Source organism: Petaurus breviceps, unplaced genomic scaffold (genome assembly GCF_028583685.1).
Source record: "Petaurus breviceps papuanus isolate PSGF00001 unplaced genomic scaffold, PetGlider_PUasm1.0 225, whole genome shotgun sequence".
Lineage (NCBI taxonomy): Eukaryota > Metazoa > Chordata > Mammalia > Diprotodontia > Petauridae > Petaurus > Petaurus breviceps.
In genome coordinates, this window is record NW_027185889.1 from 20,852,927 (window position 1) to 20,874,125 (window position 21,199).

At 39.0% G+C, this 21,199-nt stretch overlaps 1 protein-coding gene across 1 annotated transcript in view; it reads right to left on the reverse strand.

Moving 5' to 3' along the window:
* The window catches only part of ANKS1B (ankyrin repeat and sterile alpha motif domain containing 1B), a 1,399,804-nt gene that overhangs the window by 1,215,911 nt on the left and 162,694 nt on the right, over positions 1-21,199 (reverse strand). The window contains exons 4-5 of the mRNA XM_069095213.1: positions 19,255-19,551; positions 1,602-1,677 (exon numbers count right to left, since the gene is read on the reverse strand). Coding sequence (XP_068951314.1) covers positions 1,602-1,677; positions 19,255-19,551 — 373 coding nt within the window. The remainder of the gene's footprint in view (positions 1-1,601; positions 1,678-19,254; positions 19,552-21,199) is intronic.

The window sequence follows — 21,199 nt, forward strand, 5'->3', positions numbered from 1 at the left end:
GATAGATAGATAGATAGATAGATAGATAGATAGATAGATAGATAGATTGGATGGATGGATGGATGGATGGATGGATGGATGGATGGATGGATGGATGGATGGATGGATGGATGGATGGATGGATGGATGGATGGATGGATGGATGGACGGACAGATAGATAGATTTCACAGAAACTTTAGGATCAGATTTGTAATCCTCCAGCACCATATCAGGGGAGGATGGTACAGCATATTGAAAGGATAACGTCTACCAGAATAGGACAGCCCCCAAGTAGACTGGGATAGTTCTTTTGCCAAGAAGCAGAGAAGTTGTCCCCAAAATCTGAATGCTCTAGAAAAGCTAAGGTTAAATCCCATTTGCCCTTGACACAGCTTCCTAGTGACCTCAGGCCATATTGAAGTGGAATCCTGCTCACCTAAGGGCTTAACAGCTTGACCCAGATGGGAGTAGAGCTCCTCAGAGTTGGCACATTTTCCAACATGGGGTAATTTACCTTACTCTCTCCTTATGTGTCCAGGTGCATTTCAGTATGTAGATAAGGGGGGTCCTGCATACCCCAACTAAGTACAATATTCTTGTTGAGTATCTCTACATGGCTAAGTAAACTTCCTTTTGTAAATAATTGAATGAACTATGGCCATCTGACTATGTTCCAACAATAAACCTAATCTACCAGGTGACCAGCCTGAGTCAGTCCTAGCCTACAATAATTGTGAAGTATGCTAGCTTTGAACTCACACAACCTAGGTTCAAATTCCAGCTATGCTACTTACTAGCTGGGAAATCTGAAGTTAGCCCCTTCACCCTGTGAGTTGGAGTTGAAAGAGGTGACCTCTAAAGTCCCTTCCAATTCTAAATCTATGACCTTAGGATGTTATAACCTCCTTGGCTTCAGTTTCTTCTTGTGTAAAATTAAAAGACTAGACTAAACGACCTCTATAGAACCCTCCCAGTGGGAGTTTAACACCATCATTTTCTGACCAACATGACTCAGAGGCTAATGGAATCCACCCCTTTACAGCTGATGATTAAATAATGATAAAAAACCTTAAAGGATTTTTAGAAAATTTAATTTTTCTTCTCACCAAATTAGTATGCCTTGCTTTGGTTGGGAAGGATGGAGGGAGGAAAAATAATTGCAAACAACTGAATTCATAACATTGAAAGCTTATGAGGTAGTTTCAAAGGTTTCTCATGGAATTCTTCACTTAACAGTGCAGACCACAGGGATACTTGAACTATTCCACTCATCTAGGATAATGAACACATAATGTGACATAATATTCAGTTGTCTTGCCATGTTTTAGTGAGCCATCATTGACAGGAGACATACTAGGATGACATTTTTATTCAAAAGCTGGGGCTGAATTTTGCACGATATGCCACACCTATAATATTAGGAAAAGACAAGAGGTAGGAGTAATATATATGTGTATGTGTGTATGCATGTACCTATGTATTTGTATGTGTGCATACATATATGTGTATGTGAGCGTGTACATGTAATAAAAGGAAACCATATGTGATTTTCCTTTTAACTTTTATAAAATGGATATGTTGCCTGGCAGGAGAAACTCCAAGGACAGTAACAAGAACTTACCTGTTTCTAACAGAAGCCGGACAACATCCACCTTCCCAAATAAGGCTGCTTCATGGAGTGCACTCCCCTTTTCTGTCTGCAAAACAAAACCAAAATATAAAGACATAGCTTTGAGACCTTAGAAAGTCTATGAGATCAAAGAAAATGCAATTCAATTAAACAAGATTTTAAGTGCCACAGTGGACCCTGGATGTAGAGAGTCAAAAATGAGACAAGTTCTGCCTTCAAGAAGCTTCCATTCTGAGAGTGGGGAGGGGAATTCAACCACATTACTGAGCATTCATAATGGGTATCCATATGGGATTTTGGTTGGGGGGGATGTAAATTATAAAAGATTTGTCGTGTGGATCTTTATACATAATGAAAAATACAGAATTTTAAAGTTTATATAGCATTTTGCATATATTTATCTCATTTGATCCCTTCAACAATCCCATTGGTCAAATCACTTAATTTCCCTGTGCCAGTTTCCTCATCTGTTAAAGGCTTACTTGTAGTCACCATGCACCTCTCTAATGCTTTCTGACACTAATAATAATAATATGTTAAGGTTTGCAAAGCTCTTTATTCACCTCATTGGATCCTGACAAGAGCCCTGTGAGTTTGAAGTAATAGTCACAGTTCACAGATGAGGAAGCTAAGGCTGAAGGGGGTCAGTAGACTTTCTCAGGGTCACAAAGACATGAAGGATCGCAGGACCCCAGGCCTAATTTTCACATGTTCATGCCATATACCCAGAGAACATCTATAAAATTAGAGTTGTCTGAGTCTCCTGCCCATGGTCACATAGCTACACAAGGTTTAAACCTATGTCTTCCTGACTAAAGTCCAGAACCCTACTATGCAGTATTGCCTTGCTCTCAATTTAGAAATTAAATTAGAATTTAGAAACAAACTAGGTATAAATATTGATAAAAATGAATTAGAAAAGGAGATGTAAGCTGGAAGGAAATTCAGAGGTCATCTAATCTGAGGGCAGCTAGATGGTACAGTGGAGGTCTGGAGTCAGGAAGACCTTAGTTCAAATCTGATCTCGGTTACTTACTAGTTGTGTGACCCTAGGCAAGTCACTTGACCCTGTTTGCCTCAGTTTCCTTACTTGTAAAATGAGCTGGAGAAAGAAATGGCAAACCACTCCAATATCTTTTCCAAGAAAACCCCAAATGGGGTCATAGATGCTACTCAACAACAATTCAATCTTATTTTTATAGCTGAAGAAATTGAGGCCCAAAGGGGCTGACTTGGCCAAAGTATTACAGGTAGTAAATATTAGAAGTGATATTCAAGCCCAGACCCTCTGACACCTATTCCTCAGATTTCAAACAAGAGAATCATTCATATGTTTAAGTGACCTTGAATTCAAATCTTTCTTTGAATAAGGGAAGATCATCTTTTGAACAGCAAAAAACAAAAATGAAAACTGCACTCCTATCCAAATTAAAATTTTAAGCTTATGTGTACATCCTTGGTTTATTCCAAGGTAGACTTCTACTTCAGAGTAATGAACTGAAAATTCAACAGATTTTAAAGACATATCTACCTCAAGAAGAAAAAATGTAAAGGAAGATCCAGAATAAAAAATATTTTGAGTCTGTTAAAGCAAATTTATACATACACATACACATGCACACACACACACTTGCAGCTGTTAGGAATGATTTTTTCTTTGTGAAAAAAAAAAACAAGAAGAATTCATCACAAAATGGAATGACCTGGAAACTTCTAAAGTCAAGAAAGATATCAGAGTTTATAAAATACTCCGTAGTTAGATTCTTACAAAATAATGCCACATTTATGTAAGGGTTAAAAATGGAACACTTCCTGATTTTAGAGCATTCTAATCAGCAAGGTGTTCGGGTATTTTTAATATCAGTCACATTCTTATATTCCTGTCCAAAGCAAAGAAGGTCATTGTCCTATCATGCTCTTTAGTGCTCAGCCCACAGTGTGACTAGGTAGCTCAGTTTCTGGGCACCATATTTTATTTAATTTTTTTGCTTTTTTTTGGAGGGCAATTGAGGTTAAGTGACTTGCCCGAGGTCACACAGCTAGTTTTTGTGTTAAGTGTCTGAGGCCAGATTTGAACTCAGGTCCTCCTGACTCCAGGGCCGGTGCTCTATTCACTGTACCACCTAGCCGCCCCCAAGTCACTTAACTTTGAATGCCTCAGTTTCCTCATCTGTAAAATAAGAAGTTTGGCCAAGGGTAATCTGTAATGTCCTTTTTGACCTTAGACAAGTCACTTCACCTGCTGGACTTCAGTTTCCTGATCTACAAAATGAGGGAAGATTACTAGGTGACCTCAAAGGTCTTGTCTAGCTCCTAACATATGAGTCTTCATTTTCAAGTCTATAATCCATTAATCCTGTGACCTTGGGACACAGACAGGATGAAAAACAATCTGAGCTGTCATTTATATGGCAATTTAAGGCTCACATAGCCCTTTATTATTCTTTACAAAGGCCATATCCCATTAATATTTTTTAAAACTTCACCTCCTGATGAACACAAAAATTAAAATTATCTCACTACTACATACTTTCAGAAAAAACAGAGACTTCCTTAAAAAGAATTCTAACTTATTATTAATAATATGCTTTCATATTCTTAGTTCAAGATCTCTTCAATTTCTTTCCACCTTCCATGCCTGTTTAGTATTTTCTCCAGGTTCCTAGCTCATTTTTTTCTTCCTACTCACTCATTTAAATCACTGTGCATATGACCTCTGTCACAGTAGTCATTTTAAACTCGTTTAAACTAGCAAAAACAAAACAAAAATCACAAAGAGGGTGATTAATATAAACTTCAACAAATATTTCTATGGCATTTACCCAGATTTCTTTTCCCCAATCTGTCTATTCCTTCTCAACACTCCATGCCTTTCACTGATTCATTCTTTCCCTCCCTCCCCTCTCTCCCCCCTTCATGCCTTCTCTCTCTCCCTCCTTCTCTTCCTTCTCTTCTCCCTATGTCTCTCCCTTTTATCCGTCCTTTCTCTCTCTCTGTCTCTGTCTCTCTGTCTCTCTCTGTCTGTCTGTCTCTCTGTCTCTCTGTGTGTGTGTCTCTCTGTCTCTGTCTGTCTCTCTCTGTCTCTGTCTCTCTGTCTGTCTGTCTGTCTGTCTCTCTCTCTCTCTCTCTCACACACACACACACACACACACACACACACACAACTGTTTTCTACCACCGTCCTCCCCAACCTTTCCAGCACAAACCTCTCCCTTTTTTTTTTTTTTGTTTTGACACAACAACTCTATTGCCAGCAGAGGCCTCTCTAAGCAAAAGGCAGAAACACCCTGAGCTTTGCAGGAACTCCTGCTCTTCTGTAATTGGCCCTCTTCAGGGATGTGAGGGATTGCTGCAGGAAAGGAGAACTGGGAAGAGAACTCGGTTCCAATTAACCTTGCTCCAGGTCCTGCGGAACTGAAGGTGAGTCACTTTTCTTAAGTAAATGGGGATGAGAAACTCCAAGGTTCATGAAGGTCATTGTGGGTGGCTCCAGGAGAATCAGAGATGCTCTGATAACTGTCTCTCCCATCTGCACAGTTTTTCCCCTGGTTCAGACTCAGAATATTAGAGGAGGGGAGGACACAGATAGGCAGTGTAGCTAAGTAGATAGGGAGCCGAGCTAGACTAGGCTTTCAGAAGGCTTGTGTTCAAAACATCCTGCCCCCACCTCTGACTCTTACCATCTGTGGGACTCTGGATAAGTCACTTAATCTCTGTGAGCCTTGTTTCTTTATCTGTAAAGCAGGGATAATAACAGTACTTACCTTAGGGTTGTTGGGAAGATGAAATGCAATAATGCTTTGCTAACTGTTTTACAAACCTGAAAATGATTAAAATGTTAGCTTTCACTGTGATAGTGCTAATAATTGTTTTGTGAGTCGGTGTGGCCAAGAGGATGAGAAAGCTGGCCTTTGAGCCACCATGACCTTGGTTCAAGGCTCACCTCTGACGCATACTGATTGCATGATCCTGGGCATGTCACATCTCCTATGGGTCCCAGGCAACTCTGAGACCACCAGCCAGCCACAGATGAGGTGCAAATGGGCACTAGAAAAGGGAGCAACTCGGGGGAACTTTCCAGAACAGTGAAATCACAGGCAGACTTTGTGTGTGTGGTGCATAAAATCTTAAAAGTTCAACAAAACTTTTGAGACACCCAATACATGTGTGCAGACATGCATACAATCACATATATGTGTGTATACAAATGTAAATGTGTATATGCACATGCATATGTGTATGTGTTACTACACTTGTATATGTCACTGTCTTTGTACATATGTCACTGTATTATGTATGTTACTGCATTATATTTCTCTGTCCTACATATCTGTATGTAGACAAACATGTAAGACAGAATATCATATATACACAAATGTGTGTACATTAATATATGCACATGTATATATGGATATATATTCATATGCACAGACACATATATACACATATTTGCATGTACTTACATGTTAAATATATAGAGATGTGTATATAAGTGAAACATAAGTAGAACATATTTTATATAACCTATATCAATTATATTAATAGGTCTAATTACAAAATACCATATTATTACCATTAATAATATTGATATATATTATAGAATATGTATTTTACAGATATTTTATTTTTACTTATACATATAAATTCTTTATATATTTTATCTAACATGCAGGTACATGTGTAATATATGTCTATGTATATGAGTGCAGTATATTTATATCATAAATATTATAATTATTAAAATAATACATACTATAATACTATGGGGCAACTAGGTGGCATAATGGATAGAATGCCTGATCTGAAGTCATAAAGACTCATCTTCCTGAATTCAAATCTGACTTTAGACATGTACTAGCTGTGTGATCCTGGGCAAATCACTTAATCCTGTTTGCCTCAGTTTCTTCATTTGTAAAATGAGCTGGAGAAGGAAATGGTAAACCACTCTAATATCTCTGCCAAGAAAACCTGGGGTCTTGAAGAGTCACAAATGACTGGAAAATGAATGAACAACAACAAACAAAAAATATCATGAAGGACCATTAAGAGACAATGAGACATCATGAATTAAGAATGAGTCTTAGAATCAGAATGGCCTGGGTTTGAGTCTTGCTCTCTGCTCTTCTCCTCCCCCAGCTGTGTGACTACATAAATCATGAACCTTCCCATACCCCAGGCAACAAAGTAAAACTATAGGTTTCAATCACTGACTGATATGCCTTGAAAAAGGGAGTTTTCACACTGGGAAATCACGCACATCAATAAAATCATAGGCCTAGATGCCTCTCTCCCAGACATGACAAGGCTCTAGAAAGAATCATGGAATCCCAGAATCAGAAGAAATTTCCAAGGCGACCTTGTCCAACCTACACCATTTTGTACGTTTAAAAAGCAATTTTTAAAAATATCTGTGATGTTAGAGAGACCAAAGGGCCATCTCCTTTGAGTTTTTTCAGCCCTTAAGAAGGGTGGCACCCACTCTACCTCCAGATATAAAATACAGATTGAGCATCCACCAGAAGGAGGGCAGCTAGAAGCCACTGCAGATGGAAGGAAGCCATACGAGAGGTCACAGAAAAACACAAGCAAGAAGAGGAAGAGGGGGGAGAGAGATTGGAGAGAGCTCAGGGAAGGGGGTGTCACAAACTAGGTTGGGACAGCGACCAAGGAGTGTTTTTGTTCCTAAGCAGGACAGTTGTGAGCATAAGGGATTTCAGTGTTCTAGGTGGCCCATTTCCTGCTCGGCCTCAGAATCAGAACACCATAAAGTACAAAAATCGACAGAAACTCTAAACATTCTCTCCTCTAACCCCCTCCTTTCCCAGACCAAGGCAGCTGGGTGAAAAACAAGTTCATGACCTGCCTGAATACCCATCTTCTTTTTTCATGAGCAATTACCCTTTGAGAACTTTGATTTAAACAGATAATACTACAACAGGGAGGTTGTATAATGGTAAGAGAGATGGGCCTGTAATCAGAAAGGCCCAAGTTCAAATCCAGCCTCAGACCTTAACTAACTATGTGGTCCTCGGGAAATCATTTAACCTCTCTGTCTCAACTTCCTCATCTGTTAAATGGGGATAATAATAGCACTCTCAAGGTCATTTCAAGGATTGCATGAGATGATGTGTGTCAAGCACTTAGCATAGTGCCTGAACACATAGAGCTATCTTCCTTATCATTTTCATTTCAGGCTGCTGAGAGTCGCTTAGGTAAAAGAATTTGCCCAAAGGTCCCACAGAGAGAATTGCTGGGGTTTGGGCTTCAGGCAGATTCATTTGATCATGTTACAGACACATCTCTCTGAGGTCCCAGATATAAAGCTGTGTAGGACCTCCAAGTCCATCAAGATCAACCCCCTCATTTTTATGGATGAAAGAGTGAAGCCTACAGTGGTGAAGAAATTTGCCCAGCTAGTGAGTGACCACTCCTCAATGGGAACCTGGTCCTTCTGACTCCAAGCCTAGAGACCCAACTCCTACACCATACTACCTCTAAAGCTAGGAGTCACTTCATATTTTTCTCAGATAGACAGATGCACTATACAAGATTTGGATGAATAAAGGAATACACAGTAAATGCTAAAAAGGTATGTGGAGTATTATGACAGTCAGGAGCGAATTCCAGGGTAACTAGTCCAGCCTCAACAAGAGAGAACCAATTGCCCCCTGAACCCACCCAGGGTGGCTGAATGATGAGGATTCCCTTGGTAAGAGGGAGGAGGAAAGTGCCCTTCTCTTTTCCTGTCCCTACTTCCCTTGGGCTATTTGACTGCTCACAAGGCCTGGATGGGATGGGAGCCAACAAACTCATTCCTTTCTAGGAGAAGAAAGACCACTAAGCTACTGCCTCCTAAGGTCCTCCAGGCATGACCATCTATCGGCCCAGTCCCTAGCCCTTCAGTCCTCTCACACATAGTCATCTGATCTTCTTAAATAACCCAAGGACCCCTGGACCTCTTAGGATTTGTGGGCTTTTCCATCCACCCTGGGTCTGAATTAACTTTTATGCTTTTTCTTTTTAGCATCTATGTGATCTCTTTGAGAACAGAGACCGACTTGCTTTCTCTATCTGTATCCCTAGCACTTAGCTAAGTACCTACAAAACAGTTAAATATTTAATAAATGTTGTTTGCATTCATCCATTTTTTCATTCATTAATTCCTGAGGTATAATTGGCTTCTGAACTGTTCTAATTGTTAGGCAATATTTCCTTAGTGTTCAATAATTTCAGTTATGTCTGACTTTTAGTGACCACATTTGAAGTTTTCCTGGAAAAAATACTGGAATGATTTGTCATTTCCTTCTCCAACTAATCTTACAGTAGAGGAAACTGAGGCAAGAAGGATCAAGTAACTTGCCCAGGTTCACCAAAGCTAGTGTCTGAGGTTGGATCTGACCACAGATCTTCCTGACTCAAGGTTCAGTGCTCTATTCACTCTATTCACTATTACCCAGCTGCCTATTTTTTTTTTACATCAAACATTTAAAAGATGTTTGAGACAGTGGATAGGGCAGTGGACTTGGGTTCAGGGGTAACTTGGGATTCAAGTCCTATTCCAAATACTCCCTGCATGACCCTGGGCAAGTCTCCATGGGTGTCAGATTTCTCATCTGCAAAATGAAGAGTAGGTAGGCTGGATCCAACACTTTATAAATTCCTTTCCTCAGGGTGGCTAGGCGGCGCAGTGAGTAGAGTGCCGGCCCTGGAGTCAGGAGGACCGGAGTTTGGATCCGGCCTCAGACACTTAACAAAAAAAACTAGCCATGTGACCTTGGGCAAGTTACTTAACCCCAATTGCCCTCCAAAATAAAAATAAATAAATATATTTTTTTAAATTTAAAAATAAATTCCTTTCCTCCATGGTCCATAAGCTTAAAGTCATCCTATTCCATTTCCACCTGTCGCTCCAGGTTTGGTCCTCTGGGGACAAAGAGTATCAGCCATCTTCCACAAGACAGCCCTTCAAAAACCTGAAGATAGCTCTCATGCCACTCTCTCCTCCCCAATACAACCTCTCTTCTCCAGGCTGAACACTTCTAGTCTCCTCACCTGGTACTCCTATGGCACAATGTCAATGCCCTCACTCATCCTGATTGCCCTCTTGTAAATTCTCTCAGCTTGTCTGTGCCCATCTTCAGGTGTGGCACTAAACACAGTACCCCAGTTGTGCTCTGCCCAGGGCAGAGCACCAAGACAATCTCATTGCCCTGGTCCTGGATGTCACACCATGCAAGGAAGCCTAAAATTACATAATGGCACTCTTGGTCTGTTCACTGCACAGGGTCTTTTTCAGTTCATCTGCTCCCTAGCTGTGCCTTTCCATCTTGGATCTGTTATATTTGGTGTCTGCTAAGAGTGTTCACTTATTTTTCATCAATTTCACCTTAATAGAGTTAGCCCTATGTTGTAATCAGTCAAGAATTTTTGGATATTGTTATCTAAAGTGTGTTAGCTTTCTCTTAACTTTGTGTCATCTGCAAATCTGATAGATCAATTATGCTTTCATACAAGCCATTTGCAAAAATTTTAATACATGCAAGATCAAGTACAGATCCACTAAAGACCTTCTTCTAAGTTATATCATCCACAGAGTCTAGCCATTCAACCAATTCCAAACCTAAATGTCATAATGCTTAGCTCATATCTCTTTGTCTTCTCCACTAGAATAGTGGAATACTTGATTGAATACTTTTCTAAAATCTAATCAAACTCTATTTCTTTAGCATTCCCCTCCTCTACTAGTCTAGTGATTGTGTGAAATGAGGTTAGTCAGGATGTGATGTGTCCTAGAAGTAATACTGACTCCCTCTGATCACTGTTTCCTTTTCCAGATATTCATTAACCATCCATTTAATCATATATTCTGCCAGGAATATTTCCAGGAATCAGACAAGATTGCATCGATATACAAAGTATGGATTATTAGAAAATCATTAATCTTTCAAAGTATCATGAATGGAGAAACAAAGTTATCAAAAACATTTCTCAATGGGCTTATATTTATTTAATTTTCCTGTTAATATGAATTCTCTTACTGAACTCCTTCTCTGATATCTCACCCTAGTAAGGGGATGAAACATGGGTTCTCAAAAGTTCCACTAATGAAGTATAACCTTTGACAGGTTCCACCAAGTAAGAAAGGTTTTGCATATGGGTATCATAATAAACTATCTCTACTGTCCTCTAGGTGGTGAAATGGATGGAGTACAGGAGCTGGAATCAGGAAGACATGAGATAGAATCCAGCCTCAGAAATTTATGGGCTAATAGGTACAGAGGTAGACAGCCTTTGATAGTTTATTGGATTCAGTGCTTTCACGTTATAGAGGAGATAACTGGGTTCCAGAGAGATGATGATATGAAGTTAGTCAGTATCTAACACAGTCTTCCTGGCTTCTCTGATGCCTATCTCAGAATGGATTTGAATTCAAGACACAGAGAAAATGAACTCCAGAGCAAATAATATATCAAATATTGTTTTTAAGCTAGGGGGTGTTAGTCATCAAGAAACTTCACAGGGGCGGCCAGGTAGCACAGCGAGTAAGAGCACCAGCCCCAGAGTCGGGATGACCTGGGATCGAATCCGGGCTCAGACACTTAGCACCCACCCAGAAACACCTGGCCGTGTAACCTTGAGCAAGTTACTTAACCCCAATTGCTTGAAAAGAAACTTCACAGAATTATAATGAGGACTCAATAAGACAATAAACACAAAGCACTTTGGAAATGTTAACTATTATTGGGGCAGCTCAGTGGTGCAGTGGATAGAATGCCAAGCCTCATCTTCCTGAGTTCAAATCCAGCCTCAGATACTTCCTTGCTGAGTGACCTTGGACAAGTCACTCACCCCTGTTTGCCTCAGTTTCCTCACTTGTAAAATGACCTGGAGAGGGAAATGGTAAACCACTCCAGTATCTTTGCCAAGGAAACCCCAAATGGGATTAAGAAGAGTTGGACATGACTGAAAACCACTGAACAATAATAACAAAATTAGCTATTATACAAAGTATCAATCAATCAACAAAGATTTATTAGGTAAAATAGGATGTGAAGGGCTTGTTTTACATGCCAAAAAGAAGAGTCTATATATGATCTTAGAAGTCATTGCAAAACTGCTATCTGTGAAAGTGAAACTCATGGTTAAACATGCTCTAGGAAGATCACTTTGGGAGCTGTACAGAAGGTGGGTTGGGGAAAAGAGAGATATGAGGCAGAGCTCAAATGGGAGGCTATTGCAGTGATTTTAGACAAGAGATGTTAAGCCAGTGCTGGCAGGATGAGTGGAGAGAAGGGAAAAGGTGTGGTCAACATTGTAGAGGCAGAAATGGGAGAATATGGCAACAAATAACAATTAAAGGCACCAAATAAACGGGTACAGAACATTGTTGTTCAACTTAGAAGCTTCTCATCTCTGCCAAATCCTGCTGTGTAGCCACTTTCTCATTCCTTTGCTCCTCCAGAACTTCCTTTTTTTGCTTCTATTTCCTTCACTTCTCCATATGGTCTCTGGTCATTAGTACCCTTCTAGCATCAATTGCTTTTCTAAACAACATGGTGAGCAATGGACCACACCCAGCATGGTGTTTTATATATGTCTTCCATATAGCAAGCACTTAATAAAGGCTTATTGAATTGAATCAAACAGTAGTTATTCAATAGGAAAAGATTTTTCATTTTTAATTTTTTAAATGCCTACTTTCACTTTTTGGAAGATTCTGGATATATATACATATATGCACATATATACATGCACACACATATATAGGAAATACATATATATACATAATATATATACTTATGTTTAAACCAATACAAATATGGACAGATATAAATAGAGATATATACACAAAAATATGTATGTATAAATACGAGTACGTATATGTATGTATATACATACCCATATATCTAAACATCTACATTTTATTTTACACACACAAATATTTATATATACATATACATTTTTATAAAAATATAACCCAGTACTTAGCAAAGTATCTAGCAAAAATAGTAGCTGCTTAATGAATACTGACTGATCATCTGATCCTTGTTTCTTGTTAAGGTCTCATATATTTGTGAAAACTGACTCAAATTATAGGCATAAAGTCTCTGAAGACAAGAACCAACTTCAAGACTGTATACCTTTCCTATTCAATCCTATCCTAGTGAAATATAACTATATCACATTAGGATACTTTGATCATGAATAACATATACAACTTTTTTGAATGTAATATTTACCATAGATATTCCAAAATTGATACCAAAATCTGAAAGCTCTTTTGTTAGTTCAAACAGATGCATTTTTGTGCACACTCTTACAAGCCAACTATCTATCCTAGCTTTCAGATCATTTGGGATCGCAGGTTTAGAGCTAGACAGGAACGTTAGATGTTTTCTACACTATTGTACTAATGAGGTAACTGTGAGCCAGAGAAATTAAGCAATTAAGGAACCTGACCAAGCTCACCCAAGTTTTAACCAGCAGCTGAGATCTGTGCCCAGGCCCTCTGGTCCCAAAGCCAGCATTGTTCTACAGGAACATATAGCCTATTTGTTGTTTAGTCATTTTCTTTGTGACCCCATTTGGGTTTTGGGGGGCACAGGCAGTGGAGTGGTCCACCATTTCCTTCTCCAGCTCATTTTACAGATGAGGAAACTGGACAAACAGGGTTAAGTGACTTGTCCAGGGTCATCCACCTAGTAAGTATCTGAGGTCATAGTTGAACTCAGATTTTCCTGACTCCAAACCAGGGCTCTATCCACTGCAGTGCCACCTAGCTGTTCTACATTGCCTCACTAAAGGGTCTTATATAGGATACAATATATAATTGACCAATGAATGAATTAAATGATGAAAATTGTTAACCCAAATAATTGTTACAATTTTGAAGCACTCTTAGAAAACTGAAGCAGCAAATAAAGTTGCTAATAAAACCACTAATATAAATAGCACATTATAAACCATTTACAATTCCAGAGAACAAAGATGCTCAAAAATTGCCTATATTTCAAAGATTTCTTGCTAAAAAATGGGATTTAGTTAAAGTCTAAGGCTGTGTACCACATAATTTACCACATGGAATTGTTTTCATATTGTGTGTTGTTGTTTTTTTTCTTAATCAGTGATTCAGAGCCAATTAAGGACTCCTAAACATGATAAAGCATCCTGGTTTAGTTTAAAATAACAAGCTGGTGCTATCCTTCCCAGTCAGTTGAATGAACTGCTAGGAAACCTTAACTTGGCATTAAACTCTTGAAACTAGGGCAGACATTTACATTCCGCCAGTGAACTTCCCTGGGAATAAGATGACAGTTCATTTAGATAATGCAGGAAAATTAATTGATTACCAAAGAATTTAAGGAACAAAAAACTTCTTTTTTCTGGGAATGAAAAATTATTCAGCTAAGCCTGGCAGAGCTGGTGGCAGATTAATTAGACTGCAGGATAATTTAGAGACATATTAACAACTCAGCTTGAAACTCCCATGTGACATGCAAGATTAAATCCTAAACTGAGTTTCAGCAAAAATGCCCTAGGCAATATGAAGGGTCTCTATTCTCTCCCTGCCCTCCCACCTCTCACCCCATCAGAAATTCTGATTGGGGAAGTGCTATGAAATAGCTTTCCCAGAGATTTACCAAAGCACTGGAAAGGGATGCTGGCTTGAGTCAGAAGACCCTCCAATGTTCACAGGCTGCCCACCATTCCTGGAAGGCTATGCCTCCTCATCTGAGTCGAGTCTTGTTGGATTCTCTGGCTTCCTTCAAGTCTCAGATGAAATGTTCTGATTTTCAGGAAGCCTTTCCCACTCCCCCCCAGATGCTAGACTTCCTTCCTCTCTGACATCACATTCCATCTACCTTTCCTTACATTTACCTATTTACATGAATGTTATCATCCTGCCTCAACTGTAAGCTCCTGGAGGACAGGGACTCCTGGAGAGGTTTCTTCTTGAAGTGTTTGAAGTGCATGAAGAAGGGACACAGTTTTGGGGGTCTGGGAGACAACAGAGAGAATGTCAATTGCTTCAAGTCTTATTCAGTTTGTCATGAAGAATGACCATTTCACTTGAAATTGCAGAACAAAAAAAATATCTATCCAAGGAGCTGATAATCAAGCCAACTATCAAAAAAGAGTCAGAGTAAAATGTGAAACCAATGAATTGACCAATGGCTCTGTGAAATTAGCAGTGCCTAACACATAGATGTTAATAATTCTTGATTGATTGGTTGGTTACTACCTATGTGGATTGGGGCAAGTCACACCATCTTTCCAGCCTCAGTTTCTTCATTTGAGAAATGAGAGGATTTGGACTAGATATCTCCTGGGATTTCTTGCAGTTTTACTTTTATGTTCCTATGATCTCATGTATACTACTGCTATGGTTAGCCAATTCCCAAATGTCCTGAAGAATTTATTCTAGTGTGCCTAGAAGGGAAGCAGCTTGCATGAATATGTTGAGAAAAAATATAAAAGATTTATTTCACCACATTCCCCTTCAAGCATTCAGGTTCCAGGCAAACTGGTCTACTTACTGTTCCTTAAACTCTACATTTCATTTCCCACTTCAGCATCTCTGGACAGGCAGACCCCCAAGTCTGGCCTTCACCTCTTCCTCAACTCTGATTCCTAGAAGTCTGAGCTTCCTTCAAGGCTCAGTTCACATGACACTTAATACTGGCAGTGCCTTAGGATCCCTCTGATTGTTAACTGCTCTCTCTAGCCTCAAATCACTTTGTATTTATTCTGTTTGTTGGTATCCATCCCTCAGTAGAATGTAGGCTCCTTGAGGGTAGGGACCACTTTTCATTTGTCTTTGTTCTGGGTCTGGTGCATGGTAAGTACTTAATAAAAGCTTACTGAATAGAGGTGAATGCACAGGTACAAGAATGAATGAATGATCATTTATTAAGCACATATTGTGTGCCAAGCACTGGGTTAAGAGCTGCAGATGCAAACACAAAAGCATAGAAAGTCCCTGACCTCAAGGAACTTACATTAGAGTGGAGGGGGAAGGGCAATCATGCATCAGGAATCCAAGGAGAGGGAGAAGTGTTTGGGTCTGGAAAGATACTGGAATGGTAAGTAAGGCCATAGATTGAGTTAACACTGTATATACTAAACAGTAACAACTTGGGTAGCTAGATGGAACAATGGATGGAGCACTGGGCCTAGAGTCAGCAAGACTCATCTTCATGAATCTAAGACAAGAACTAGCTGTGAGACCCTGGGAAAGTCACTTAACCCTGTTTATCTCAGTTTCCTCATCTGTAAAGTGAGCTGGAGAAGGAAATGCAAACCACTTCAGTATCTCTGTCAAGAACACCCCAAAATAGAGTCACAAAGAGTCAGACAACACTGAAACAACTGAACAATGACAAACAACATCAATTTAGAAGCTTAGGATCCTCTTACTGCCCCCCAAAAAAATCTTCATCAGTTGCCTTCACAAAGAATTCCAAGCAAGAAACCCAGAATGTGGTAACTTAGAGACGCACTGACAAGTCTGCTAGAAGTAATTTTTACAACCTATATATGTGGGGGAGTGAGAAGGAAGGGGAAGAGGAGCTTTTTTTAAGTGGATTGGGCTGGTAATTTTTTGTCTCAGAAATAGTGAGAACTCAAAACAGACCAGCAACAGAAACTAAGCATAATAAATATAATATTTCAAATATTCTATCCCTATATTATGGCAGGGAAAGTCACATTAAAAGGGGGCAGTGAATGATACATCAGGAATCAAAGGGAGCATTATCATGTATTTATGGAGCACTGAAGTTCAGGTTAGAAAGTAAAACTTCCAATTTGTAGGTCTTTGCTCTTCTGACAACATAACAGACCTCATTGTGTGACAGGCCATCTTCATTAAACCAGGTGAACCCCACTTATACCTCGAGTGCCTATACAATCTATTTCAAAATACAGGAAGTTTCAGGAAAGTTTATGGTTCAGGATAACCAAGATATTTTCAAATGAAAAGGGGAATATGTTCACTTGCTAATGGAAAGAGTCCTGGTTCTCAAGTCAAAGGCCCTGAGTTCAAAGTTCATTTCTGACTGTGACTCTGGGCAAATCACTTGGCCTCCCTAGGCCTCTGTTTCCTCAATTTTCTTATCAAATCTCTTGTCATTTTGCTAAGGCGAAGCTGTGGTTCCTACTACATAATGACTCATTTATTCCTTCAGCAAATAGTTAGTATATGTTAACGAGGTGAAACAGAATTCAACACCAGACTCAGAATCAAAAAGACTTAAATTGGAATCTTGTCTTAGATAGTTACTAGTTGTGTAAACCTGGGCAAGTCCCTTAACTTCTCTAGGCCTCAGTTTCCACATCAGTAAAATTTGTATAATAATAGCAAACCCCCACACACAGAGAGGATACAATAAGACAATGTCTAAAGTGCTTTATAAACTTTGATAAGTCTGTATACAGGTCCATATCACTCTACTAAGCCTAAGTCTATTTAAGCTATGTAAAGCTTACACAATTACTTTAAACTGCACTAAGACTTTTTGGACACCCTACTTAACTTTAGCTGTTGCACAGAGCATTGTACCAGAGGGTTGTCTATGGTAGAAAACCATACTGTAATTATCTTGAAGTAATGAGGGGTTGACTAGAGAGACCTGATGTTAGCTGATGCTAACAATTCTTTCAAAAATAAAAAAAAATCAGTAGAAAACTCAGTTCAACATACCTTGAGTACCTACTGTGTATACAACATTATATTCAGAGCAAAAGAAAATATGAATATATAAGCCCTATCCTCAAGAATCTTACTATTTTGTGAGGAAGGAAGCAGAAGGAAGCAAAAATATTTATTTCATAATATACATGAAATAAATACAAAGGTATTCCTGAGGTTATAATAATATAACATGTGTGTGTATATATAGCTATGTGTGTATAGTTACATATATTGTTATATATAGATATAGGACTATATCTATATATAGATAGATAAATAAATATAGATATGCCCCATTTTGTCCCCAATTCTGAAGAAAAATACTATCTGGTCTAGTTTGGTGAAAAGAAAGTCCTTAATCATTAGCCAAAGCAGCATAATAAAGTGGATTTGACCACTAGATTTTATGTCAGAAGGCCTAACTTCTTATTCCAGCTCTTACATTTATGACTGAGACAGAATTTGAACCCATATCTCTGCGATTCCAAGTTCAGCTCTCTATCCACTACAGGCAGGCATTGTTTCATTCCTCTCTTTGCATCCCCTGTACTAGCACACAGTAGGCTTATAATGAAAACTCAGTGACAATGGACTCATTCTTCTTTGCATTCCCAGCACCTAGGACAGTGCCTTGTATATAAGCAGTATACTTTAGTGAGACAAGTGATAGCCCTCAAGTCAGAAGACCCAGGTTTGAATCCTAGGATCATAGGGGATATATAAGAGCAATGGATCACACTACAATAAAAATTATTGTCATAACAATGGCAGACCATTCAGCTCTTTCAGTTTTTCAAAATACTTAACGTACACAATCTCATTTGATCCTCCTACCCTGTCTACTAACTACTACAACAAAAGTGATCCTTATTTTATAGGTAAGGAAACTGAGGTTTTCAGTGACTTATCCAGGGCCATATAAGTAGACTATGGGTCAGGGACAAGAATCAAACCCAGGTCTCCCTGACTTGAGGTCCAAGACCTTTTAGTAATACATACTGCTGCCTCCCTATAGAATTTAAAGGTGAAAGATTCTTAAAGAGAATCCCCCTGTTTTTTACAGATACAAAGATGAAGGACAAGAGGGGAGAATTGTTGTTATTTTTGTTGTCTAGTTACATCCAAGTCTTCATGACCCCATTGGAGTTCTCTTGGCAAGGACACTGGAGTACTTTGCCATTTCCTTCTGCAACTCTTTTTACAGATGAGGAAACTAAGGCAAACAGGGTTAGTGACTGCCCTGGGTCAGAAAGTCACTTGATCGAATGCAAGGAATTTGAATGCAGGTCCTCTGATTCCCAGTCTAAGGCTTTTTCCACATACCAAGAAAGAAGACAACACAGAGTGGGAGAAATTGCTAGATTTGAAGTCAAGACTCCATCTTGGCTATTTGCTCTCTGTGTGACCTTCAGCAACACACTGAACCTCAGTGTCCTCATCTATAAAATAAGGAGTTTAGAGGACCTCAAAGTCCTTCTGACACTATGAACCTACGCCTTTGTCTGAGAGGCAGTATGGCATAGGAGACAGAGGCCCAAAGTCAGAGACAAAAAGATCTAGGTGTAAGTCTTGCCCACAGACACTTGTCAGCTTTCTGACTCTGAACAAGTCATTTAGCTTCTCACCTATGAAATGAGAATGATAATAGCAACAAATTCACAAAGTTGCTAAAAGAATAAAATCTGGTCATATATATAAAGGAATTTGCAAACCTTAAAGTGTTTATTAATGGTTAAAATTAATTTTTAAATTAAATCATTTATTGTATTGTTTAAAATGTTTATTAAACCATTAGCTATTATTGTTCATTTCAATTTTGATATTGACAATATCAATATTTCCCGTAGCAATATTATTTTAATAATATTATTATCATTGCTAACATGAAGTTCAAATAAGGCAGCAACATTAGGCATCGACGTCAAGAAAGGCAGCTCAGCGCACCCTCACCTGACAGCTCACGTCCATCCCTGCTTCCAGGAGCACCTGCACCACAGCCTTGTGGCCATTGCGCGCAGCGAGGTGCAGGGGCGTGTGCTTGCGGGTGTTACAGCTCATGAGGTTGGGATGGGCGCTGATGATCATCTTCACCACTCGCAGCCGACCATAGAGGGCAGCCAGATCCAGGGGAGTCTCCAACTTGCTATTTCGGATGGTAGGATCTGTGAGCTCTTCCAAGAGGACAGCGACGACCTCTGAGTGTCCGTACTGAGCAGCGCAGTGTAGCGCCGTCTCGTTTTCATTATTCTGGTTCAAAACAACAGCAAAGACAAGTAATGAGTTGAAAAATTCAATCAGTTATTAAAATCTGACATTGACTTGGCTCATATAAAATCCCCTCAGGTAGAAGACGTGGCCTTTTCCCCCTTCTGACCTACTCAAGTTGTCTATAGCCTAGAAGGAAGAAAGAAAGACAAAAAAGACCTAGTTGCCTAGAAGACAAACAAGGAACCTTTGGTTCCACTGTTTGAAAAATACTATTTATAGGTAGTGTTTTTCTATAGTTACATGTAATAGCTAGAAGACCAAGGATTGAATCCTGGTTCCACCATTGACTACCTGTGTGACCTTGGACAAATCATTTCATTTCTCTGAACTTGTTTCCTCACCTATAAAAAGAAGGGCTTCTCTCCTTGACCTTGTTGCAAGTATATAATTTCCTTTCCCTCATTTCTCCTTTTTGGGAATATGTATTCCATATTAGCATATAATGCCTCCCAATCACCAGTGGGGCCTGAAAAAGAAATCCCTAGAGGAAGTTTGGTATAGGAGAAAAAGCACAATCAAAAGAATTGATTTCAATTGCTTGAGTATGTCGCTGGACCCTTCTGGGCCTCAGTTTCCTTACCTGTAAAATCAGGGAATTGACCAACCTATACCAACTTGGCAAGTCATTTAACTCCTCTAGGTCTCAGTTTACTCTTCAATAAAATGAGGGAATTTGACTAGATGGACTCTGAGATCATTTCTAACTTTAAATCTTAAGTCCTACAAAGTAACCAGTTGGCCTAGGTTGGATCTGCCCTTGGAGGGGCAACCAAGTGTGAAAGGTTTCCCTTTCGCCTAACTGCGAGAGACCTGTGTGTTTGTGTTCCCCTTCCTATGATGGCAACCTATTGCCCTAGTAGAATATACACTTGTAGAAGGCAGTGACTATTTTACTTCTGACTTTGTATGTAGCACAGGGCCCTGAATGCAGAAAATACTTAAAGCTTATTGAGTTGAATAGGATTGAAATAGAATTAAATACATTTTAAATGAATCAGCTGATTTTAGATTTACCTGCTGAGTTAAGATTTTTTATCATATCCTGAATTTGATAAAATTATCTTTATCCTATGAATTCAACAATTATTTATTAAGAGTCTACTATGTTCAAAGCTTTCTTCAGGGTGCTGGGACACAAAGAAACAAACAAAACCACCCCTTCCTTCAAGGTACCCATATTGCCCTTTTGACATCAATTATTAGATATGTTTTCCAAAATTATTTCATTAGAAGTCTCTGAAAATAATAATACTTATTTTCCCTCAAATTACACATGACATCTAGCTTTCCAGAGGAGCAAATGATTTGGTGACTTTTATCAGGGTACCCACTGGCTACCATAGAGGTCCAATTCTGTGGTCCCTGCTATATACACCTGTATCTCTGGTGATCTGTGAATGGCAGAAGTGAATAATATCTTTAAATATAAATCTCTACAACCACAAATATCATCAGATCTGCTGTTTATGATCTACAACATTTAATTATAACATGTTTAAAAGACACATCACTATATTCACTTTTACATAATTTTTAAAATATGTGTGTGCATGTATGCATGCATATGTGTGTGCATGTATGCATGCATATGTGTGTGCATGTATGCATGCATATGTGTGTGCATGTA